Below are 10,889 nucleotides of genomic sequence, written 5' to 3' on the forward strand. Positions count from 1 at the left end.
AAAAGCAGATTTCCTTGCTTACCTGTTTGTCTGTTTAAATGATTTACATGAATAGAATATTTCAAAAGTAAATCTTTATAAACATAGTATACATTTTTGTAGCCTCATGTGAAGACGCTGTTCTTCCAACAGCAGATTGTATAGTGAAAGCTGGCAGGGGAGAATGTGAGTCTAAAAATGAGGTGATGGAGACAAAGTGTTACATGACATGCGGTCTATGTGGTAAGTAACAATGATAAAGTGTTGTAACAATGAATCAGTGTTACATGACATGCAGTGTATGTGGTAAGTAACAATGAATAAGTGTTACATGACATGCAGTGTATGTGGTAAGTAACAAGGAATAAGTGTGACATGACATGCTGTCTATGTGGTAAGTAACAAGGAATAAGTGTTACATGACATGCACTCTATGTGGTAAGTAACAAGGAATAAGTGTTTCATGACATGCGGTCTATGTGGTAAGTAACAAGAAATAAGTGTTACATGACATGCGGTCTATGTGGTAAGTAACAAGGAATAAGTGTTACATGACATGCAGTCTATGTGGTAAGTAACAAGAAATAAGTGTTACATGACATGCACTCTATGTGGTAAGTAACAAGGAATAAGTGTTTCATGACATGCGGTCTATGTGGTAAGTAACAAGGAATAAGTGTTACATGACATGCGGTATATGTGGTAAGTAACAAGGAATAAGTGTTACATGACATGCGGTCTATGTGGTAAGTAACAAGGAATAAGTGTTTCATGACATGCGGTCTATGTGGTAAGTAACAAGGAATAAGTGTTACATGACATGCGGTCTATGTGGTAAGTAACAAGTAATAAGTGTTACATGACACGCGGTCTATGTGGTAAGGAACAAGGAATAAGTGTTACATGACATGCAGTGTATGTGGTAGTAACAAGGAATAAGTGTTACCATTTACAAATGAAACAAGTTGTGTATTTTTTCAACACCTTTTCTGGTTATCACAAAAAAACATATAATTATTTTCATTCAAGCTTATTTCTCAATATTTTTTTGCAGAACCAGCCGACACAACGACAGGAGCATCGACTACAGCATCAACAACAACAACAACAGCATCAGGAACAGGAACAACAGCATCTGGAGCTACTAGTTCGACAACAGAATCTACAACGGTATGGGTTTATTTTTATTTTCTCTGAAAAATTAATTGTACAAAGTTTGCAAACATTATATGGAAAATGCCGCATAAAGTTCAGAGAAACCAATTACAATGTAAAACTACTTTTATTTTAAAAAAATACTGCCTTTTTTTTAAATTGAACGTTATCAGTACATATAGATTGAAGTGTCCATGGGTCATGTGGATATATAATTTTTTATTTTTGTAACATTTAAGATTGGACACAATTAGACAAAGTATAAAAAATGACGTTTACCTGTGCACTCAACATTTAAACGTGGAAGGGCATAATATAATGTCTAAATAATTTTTTAATATCAATATTTTTCAAGAAACTATTTTTTTGGGCTTTGCATCATTATACTGCTCTTGGCAACATTATACACTCGATCAGCATCACTAATTCCGCGTCATCACTTACTTCACTGTAATGGCATATGTTCATGTGACCTGTGTTGAAATTGGTCAGAATTGACATATTTTATTCATACCCATATGCAACAAAGTTTTTGTGCAAAATATTTTAAATCTCTAGATTTTTACGTAAAACAGAACAACATTTTACAAATTTCTGCAAATAGCAATAATAGTCCATTAAATTTGTGCGTATTTCTGAAAAAAAAATCATCATTTTCTAAATGTTCTTGATTGTTGAAGAAATCAATTTTGAGTTACAAAGTAAGGATGTTTTTAATATTTAAAATCAAGCAAAATAACATGTAGAAATTTTAACTGAAACATGAAAGAACTGAAATGTAACACCATTACCGCGATTTAAATGATGACATACTGTTTTTAAAATATGGTCTACGTTTGGTCCATTAAAATTGACTTTGAATGAATATATTGTTGTTTCCTTGTGCCATACAAAGAAAAATACCCATATGTTATAGCTTATGACACTTTTTGTACATAAGTTTCATTTATTGTTTTCTTTCTGGTTTCAAAGTGTTAAGTACCGTGAACTTAGAGGAGCACAGTATACTAAAAAATTGCATCATGGAACAAATGTTGTTTATATAGCAAATTTGCTGTTTTATTTATATACTCTATTACTCTAAGTTGAATATAACAGCGTTATCATCGACCTTATAAATAAATTGAATAATATACGTGTAGATCTATGTATAGTGCATGAAAGTAAAATATGGGGGGGGGGAGATTGGTAACGGCTACGTTTAATGACGTAGTGTAGTTTTATGATGTAATAATTGATTACATGACATTACATTGCGTTATATAGAGAATTAGAACGGGAACATGTAGAGCACGTCGACAAAATGGAAATAGGTAAACATTCAACACCCCATGCCTATATATAACTATAATCATCTTTATTGGTGATGGCAAATTGTACAGGTTAATTGTAAAAGAAAAATATTTTAAATTCTGTATATATCCCTTTGTTCCGATATGATAGGCCTTCTGGTGAAACCCCTTGGCGGTTGATTTGACGTTGTCTGTCCGGGTGATCGAGGTTTTTGGTTTTAATTAATTTTTTTTTTATCTAAAAGTATTTCAAATTTAATTTATTTCAAATTCATTTATTTATTTATTTTATTAATAGGAATTTATTTATTTATAGGAATTATTTATTTATCTAATAAGAATTTTGAAAAAGAATGAATGTATTTTCATTCCTGATCTAACTGGATGTAACAAATTAAATAATTTGAGCACAAATTTGCATACTTTAATTACATTTAAATCAGCATAGTTCAAATGAATGGCCAACTAATGTAACGTCATGTCAAAATACTGTTTTAATTCAAAAGATGTGCTTATGCTTGACAGTGCTCAGTTTTGCGGTTATTGTTGGCTTTGTGGGTATTGTGGGCTTTGAAGGTATTGTGGGTATTATTGGCTTTATTGGCATTATGGACTTGTGGGTATTATGGACTTTGTGGTTATTTTGGGCTTTGTGGGTATTATGGGCTTTGTGGTAATTTTGGGCTTTGTGGGTATTTTGGGCTTTGTGGGTATTTTGGGCTTTGTGGGCATTAGGGGCTTTGTGGGTATTTTGGGCTTTGTGGGTATTTTGGGCTTTGTGGGTATTTTGGGCTTTGTGGGTATTATGGGCTTTGTGGGCATTATGGGCTTTGTGGTTATTTTGGGCTTTGTGGTTATTATGGGCTTTGTGGGTATTATGGACTTTGTGGTTATTTTGGGCTTTGTGGGTATTATGGGCTTTGTGGGCATTATGGGATTTGTGGTTATTATGGGCTTTGTGGTTATTATGGGCTTTGCGGGTATTATGGGCTTTGTGGGTATTGTGGACTTTGTATCATAATAATACTCAAATGTACGAGTATATAGTACAAGAGCCTTTAATCAAGTAATTTGTATCATCTGGCGGGGTATATCAATTCAGGAATTTGCTTTGTTTTTTATTATAATCATTTCTACAGCATTAAATAAACGCAATAACATAATAACATGCTTTTTCCCATCTTTAAATAATATCTAATGAAGCCGCCTCATTTATTGTTTTATTGCATGTATGTATCATTGTAACAGGCCCATAAACTAAAGTTTACAAATAGGAAATAAAGCAAGCAAAGGTTGCAACTACATATACCAACACATATATGTATACAACACATCGGTTTACAGGCCAGGGGAAGTGAAAATGAAAAGAAATACTTTCTTTAAAACAGTTATATTTATGGATTGCATGTATTAATATATAAAATTATTCTATCACATGTCTTGTAAATATTTTAGGCAGGAAAATTAATTGTTCACGTGTGGTTGCATCAGAAGACAATCTTCACAAAAATGTCTACAGGTGAAACACACAAAGATTTGTTCTTAAAATCATCAAAAATAGGAAACAGAAAATAATCAAATGAAACATTTGATAGATAAACATGGGGTATGACTTAATTGGCCCTTAAATCAAATAGAAAGTAGAGACCCTTTACCTATCTGAATGAAAAAGTTCAATATTCCGCCATAGAAATGCATGCTCTTTGTACTTGTATCACTTAGTTTATGTGATAAGTAATGTGATATTTAAAAGTGTCTTTTTTCTTTAGTACACAATAATGGTATGAGAAACAGAATAAAAAAAGCTGCATTGAAATAGTCATGTGTTATTTTTCACCGAAAATATGCTTCCACAATTCTTCCAGTTATATGCATGTACTTTGGTATGAGTATTTTAAAAAACAGATAAAATAAATTGTATCAATTACAAACAGTATTCTGTATAGTTTTATACTCTTTAGTATTTTGACCAAATATCATATTTTTATATTTTAAATGAGTAATTAATAGCAAAATGTACATATTTCAATGGAAAATGTACATATTCCAAAGACAAAATGTACGTATTCAAATGGCAAATTGTACATGTTCCAAAGACAAAATGTACATAATTATTCAAATGGCAAAATGTACATATTTGAATGGCAAAATGTACAAGATCAAATGGCAAAATGTACATATTTGAATGGCAAATTGTACAAGTTCAAATGTCAAAATGTAAATACACAAATGTCAGGCAACATGTTAACACACATAAAATAAAGTGCAAGTATTTATAAAGCAGGCAAACACAAATTTTATACATGATGTCAAAAAAATTATATTAGCTACTATGCTTTGAGTGAACAACTTTAAATGTCCATGTTTCCTAGATTTCATTTTGTATCATATGGTACATTTACGTCCTGACGTTTCCTACATTGAATTTATTTAAAGATCATGTTTAAATGACAAAAAGCTGTGTGTTTTCTTAGTTGCAGTTGCATCAGTTTAAGAACTATAGATTTAAAGATGTTTTCTTCGAGTGTAGTATAATTTTAACAAAGGAAAGGAAAGTGATATCACTTTGTCGAAACTGTAACCTGATAATTCTCCTTTGGCAATTACGTAATAATGGTGTCGGAAGTTTAATCTCGCTTTATTTAATATCGCTTTGCAACTTATATGATGTATGTATAATATTGCATGAACCATATATCAACTATAGCCATGATTCATTATCCTAAGCATGAACCATATATCAACGGATAGCCATGACTCATTATCCTAAGCATGAACCATATATCAATGGATAGCCATGATTCATTGTCTTAAGCATGAACCATATATCAACGGATAGCCATGATTCATTATCTTAAGCATGAACCATATATCAACGGATAGCCATGATTTATTATCCTAAGCATTTACCCAGTGCTAGTTATATTTTCTAATAATCCAAGCAGTCTATGTTGAAAAATTTGGCAGATTCATTAAATTTACTTTGATTGTTTTTTAAATATCCTATTCTTTGGTGTGTTTTTTTCTTAGCGACTACCTAACAAGACTTTTTGACATAGGGAGGAATGAATTTAGGGCACCTTCTGTATTATGATGTGACAAGATAAATATAGGATTCTTATTAGAAATTTGGAAGTTTTCTAAGCATTTTATACTGCTGGAAAAGGAAATTATAAGAACATACAATTATAGTAATATAAGAATTTCAGAATATGGTCGCTGACTTTTTTTGTCTTTCTGTTACTTTTGCTAAGTTTGACAATGTTTAAGTAAATCAAATTTGTGGCAAAGCAGCAAGGTGTTTACATACATATACATATATCCACAATATTGAGAGAAAGTAGCAAATGTGTTATTTTAGGTCTCATTTCTCCATTTTCAGTGTAATATTACGTTTATGCTATGTCATTTTTCTGTCATACATGCTTTTTTCGGAACAGCAACAATTACCGGAAATTTGATGTTTCAATTCGATATTTCCAAACAAAATTGTCATTATATAAACATCAATAAAGCATGAAAGAAACATGTATTACTTCCTTAGATGCTAAACAAAGTTTTCTACTTTCATAATTGTTCAATTTATTGCATTATTGTTCATCTTTATTTTACAGTCCTTTTGTTCGTATTCCAGAACTATGCGGCGGTTTAGTGTCATAAATTCATCGGCGTAACCATGAATTATACATGAAATAAATAAAAATATAAAGATAATAAACGAAAGAGTGCTACTCACAATTAAATCTTTTTATCAAAATGCATTTGAAATTATTCAATGTATACTCGTTATAATTTTTGTAGTTGTTAAAATTGGTTTTAGAAAGATCCATTTATATATAATTTACCAGAAACCTAATGTCGAACGATAGTAGCACTATTTAGTTAGCCTTGCTTACGTCGTACATGCTAACTAGCTTAGCGGTAGGACCTGCTTAATTTGTGAAAAATGATAGGATGTAGATTTACATAAGTTTTCATTTGTTTATCTAATGCTTATACACTGTAAATGGTATTTGAATAGCAATTGATTCATTCCAGGTAAATTGCGGTGCAACAGAAGACAGAGAATGTAATGGCGGAGGTAAATTATTTTACCCGTGTTCTTTGGCTCTTTAGATGCATTATTTAAATGAATCAAGATAAGATTTAATCATCTTCTAAAAGTGATATTTTAAAAAGAAAATGTTTATTATTATAAACTCTTAGTAAACTGTTTATTGTAACTTGTACTTGTAGGGAAAAATGTTGTTTATTGGGTGGAAATAGGATGCTTATAGGAATTTAGAGATAAAAATATAACCCCATAACGACATCTGAGGGAGAATGCCTGTCCGTCCGTCCATGAGTTAGTAAGTTCGTCCGTCCATCAGTCAGCCAGTTAATTAGTTGACGTAAACATCTAAATCTTATACTGTACATCTATTAGAGAATCCTTAGCATTTCAATGCCATTATTTTTTTCTTGTGTTTTAGAAACAAATCGTCGTCATTGGACACAGAGTTTCCTCCTTTGTATTTCGCTGTTGCAGACAACTCTCACTGCAGTGATTCTGCTGTCTTGAAGTGGAATGTTTGTCTCCTAATCTTCACAAGTTGTGCTCAACTATAAACTATTATCATTTATAACTTAAAAAGCATCATTATGTGAATTGAAATGACGTTCTAGAATTATTACTAAGAATATGATATGTTAGTGACGCTATCTCGCTCCCGTCGAAGTTTCTAATCTCTGTAGAACAGCTTCAGATAAATACTAACATATTTAGTGTCAAGCTTTATTTGACTTCATAAATATTCACTTTATAACGTCAAGACTTTTTTTACGAACGCGGTTCAATGAATCACTATGAAAAATAGAAGGTTACTATGAACAGAATTTGATATAGTATCGACATTTGTTCTTCTAGGAAAATTAACACATATCTTTTTTTAAAAATGCAGCGTTCTCTTTGGATGGCACTAACGTCTTTAAAATGTAACATGACATTGTCTTTACAGTGTGTTATACATGTAACTCATTGAAAACTAGTATTGAAAATGTATTGTTTATGCATTTTGATCAATGTATTATCACATTTTTGATCAATGTATTATCGTATTATTTATAATAATGTACTATGTACAAGTCAAACATAAAATAATGTTTTGTTCTGTAGATATACAAATTGTATAAACGTCTTTCAGTATGGCAAAGGAAATTTAGAACAATTTTAACACATTTAACTTTAAAATCATCGTATTAGCTTACAAATGTAATACATGATTGTGTATGATTATATTATATTGGTTCCATTATTATATGGTTGATTCCCGAAAAAGTTGTAACATAGAATGTCTCTGTTATTTAACACTAATGAATAATGTTCGTTAACAGAATAAAATGTTCCAGAACAAAATATTATTTGCTATTTTTAGAAGGGTTTTATCCGTTTAGCAATGATTTTTGCATGCGCCTTTCGATTTTAAGGCAATACATTACAATACAAGCATTTTGGAAGTATACTTTTTTAAAAATTTAATCATTTTTTTGCATCAGATATATAGCTTTATACCCTTTAACTTTATCTACAAGATATATACTGGTATTTTCATGTGAAATTATTTTATATTAATAGGGTTATTAGGGGCCTATTGCTTTTTGATAATCAGTAAAAAAATTTGGAATTTTAAGGTTACTTGTTTGCATGTAAAAAGTGTATTTAAACAATGGTAGGATACTACGTCATCGCACACCTGTTTTTGCAAAAACCTCCGGTCGACTTGACATAACTAAAAAAAACTTTTAAAGTTTTACTGCCTAGTTTATTCCTGAAAAACAGGATAAAGTTTTTTTCATAAATGCTTCCACTCGGACTCCCAAACAAATTGTATCCTGTTTCAGACTTAAACCAGACAGTAAAACTTTAAATGATTTTATTTTAATTATATCAAGTACTAAAACCATTTTATTTTATATTGTAACGATTTCTTACAATAAAAAAAATTTTTTTATCTTCGAGTCAACAAAAAACACCAGTCGGATTTGTAGCATTTTGCAGGGGCGCGATGAGGTGGTATTCTACCATTGAATAAAGCTGTAGCTCTATTTTTGTGTATGTTGAAATATTAATCAGATTGAGTTATCATTGCTTTTGTTAACATGATTGAGGTTTCATTGCTTTTGTTAACATGATAGAGGTTTCATGGCTTTTGTTAACATGATTGAGTTATCATGGCTTTTATTAACATGATTGAGGTTTCATTGCTTTTGTTAACATGCGTCAATAACAGTCTGTGATAAATTTTACAAGAAAATTCTATACACTTTCTTATGCAATTTTAGTGACATTTTATTTGTTTAACTTGTGCATTTATGAATAACGTGTACATGAGTATTGATTGATTTATTTTGTGTTTTTTTCTGTGTATGAGATATACTTGAAAGATATTATGAATAACTTTTCACTTTTTTTCTCGTGCTTTGTCTTAAGAGACACTTGTCTTAGGCGACCATCTATGGTGTTTCCCTTTGCGCGGTCGCTTAATACAATTTTGACTGTATAATTATGTTGTTAAATTTGTTTTATAAGTGCATTTTGTATAAAAGACTGAACGTTGGTTAAAAACCGCTGTGTATAAGTTGTTTGTTCTTCTATGTACATCTATTTTTTTTTAAATATTCATGTTAGTAAGCAAATAAATATACTTATTAATTAAAAATCCGCCGCTGGCGTCGGTTACAGATATATGCTCCTTAAATATATTGTATGACATATTTTATTAACGTTATATTTTTGTAGCAAAAATGTTATTTCTAGGACACATTTCTAAAAATGGACTAAAATGTATAGAGAATTTAAATACTTTAGATCTGATTGGATTATTTTTCAATTCGGTGAGAAATAAAAGTGAGAAATGTTTGCGAAAGGAACCCACACATATAAATAGCTCGTGAAAAGTTTTGTTAAATTGCCATTTTTTGTAAATAAAGTATATTTTAATTATTCTTGTTTTCACGATTTTACGGTGACGGTTGTTTGCTTTGGAAGATTTTTCATCTTGCTATAATAGTAAAAAGTTCACCAGGTTCCATGAAAAAAAATGACATTGATCTTTGCTATACCGGCGCTTTAATAGCTCATTTTTGTTATATCTTTTCCTATTTTATGTCATGAAAGCTAATTTTCCTGCTTAACAGTTCCTATGCAAATAAAATAAATCTAATCTTTTATTGTTTCTTGTTTTCCTTGAATATTTCCATCTTGACATCGTAGACAAGGTTCAGTGTACTAGTTACAAAAACAATGCCATTCAAAGCGAAATATTAACTTCATAATAATGTTCCAAAATCACATACATAAAAGAAATTATTAAATATTCACATAGAAAATATAAATTGACACTAAAATATCATTTACAAATAAATTCTATAAATAGACTTTAAGCCTGTTAAAATGGAATTAGATATCGATTATACTCGTGATTTTCGTGCAAGTTTGTTTGTTGTTGTCATTTTCTTTTCAGTTAAAGCTATCTGTGCATTATTGACAGTCTTTAACTTATTATACTATGAATAATAGACGTCCATGATAGAGCTATACAATCAATATACAATAGACCTTGTGGATTTTGTAAACTATCCAAATTTGTAAAAAATGAAAATTAAGATTTTATAGTTTAATGGTAATGTAAAGATGGCATCCATTGAAACGAATTAAAATACACATACGATATGAGGACATTTTTATATGTACTTTAATACATCTATACAAGGCAAGTATAACGATATAATGCATGGTTTTATTTAAAGAAAAATAAAAATGAAAATTGTAAAACTAGAAATGTGTCGGTAGGAAAACTTTATAAGCTATCAAAATCCATGTAATATTGTGACGTTAACCAAATAACCCCAAAAGCTCCAAAATGTCCAAACATATTTTCATAAACTAAGACTCCCAGAGATTGATAGGACAATGTATTTTCCCATTATGACAGTGACCTAGATACCTCACATCTAATGGGTCGCTGTTCGTTTGAATTAGTGCCTCGAAATGAATAGGGGTAATCTTTTCGTCTCACAAACTTTAACATAAAATGTTAGGACAGTATTGATCCAATGAACTTTAGAAGCCAATGCCATGGTGACATTGACCCCTCGGAATCAATTATTGTTATCTACTAGTCATGACAAACCACACACTGAAAGAGCGTTCTCAAGTTGTCTTTAGTGGCTAAGGTCACAGTTACCTTGACCTTTTACCTTATGAACTCAAAGTACTGGCAATTGAAAATATCCTAACTTAAAACCACGGATTTTTATTACATATAATATAAATTCGTGCTTAAACTAAGTCACACAAACCACTGCCGCGGATTTAATTTACACTGCTGATTCATTGTCAGTTAGGAACAGACCGTGGTAGCATACATAACCGAATAAACTTTGTGTTAATAAAGCATCTAGATAATAAGATGATTGTAACTT

General features: G+C 30.6%; 1 protein-coding gene across 6 annotated transcripts in view; it reads left to right on the forward strand.

Annotated features, from left to right (window-relative positions):
• The window catches only part of LOC132713091 (A disintegrin and metalloproteinase with thrombospondin motifs 1-like), an 81,863-nt gene extending 72,230 nt beyond the window's left edge, over positions 1-9,633 (forward strand). For 4 of the 6 annotated variants that reach the window (XM_060695557.1, XM_060695559.1, XM_060695556.1 and 1 more), the window contains exons 25-28: positions 103-222; positions 1,034-1,149; positions 6,465-6,507; positions 6,899-9,633. In XM_060695557.1, coding sequence (XP_060551540.1) covers positions 103-222; positions 1,034-1,149; positions 6,465-6,507; positions 6,899-6,987 — 368 coding nt within the window. In that variant the 3' untranslated portion in view covers positions 6,988-9,633. Of the gene's footprint in view, positions 1-102; positions 223-1,033; positions 1,150-2,400; positions 2,448-6,464; positions 6,508-6,898 lie in introns of those variants that run through there. The other 2 variants (XR_009623402.1, XM_060695560.1) reach the window with 2 other exon arrangements.
• Positions 9,634-10,889: the final 1,256 nt, after the last annotated feature.

The sequence above is a fragment of the Ruditapes philippinarum genome, unplaced genomic scaffold (genome assembly GCF_026571515.1).
Source record: "Ruditapes philippinarum isolate M1 unplaced genomic scaffold, ASM2657151v2 ctg31_1_1_1_1, whole genome shotgun sequence".
In the NCBI taxonomy this organism is placed as follows: Eukaryota; Metazoa; Mollusca; class Bivalvia; order Venerida; family Veneridae; genus Ruditapes; species Ruditapes philippinarum.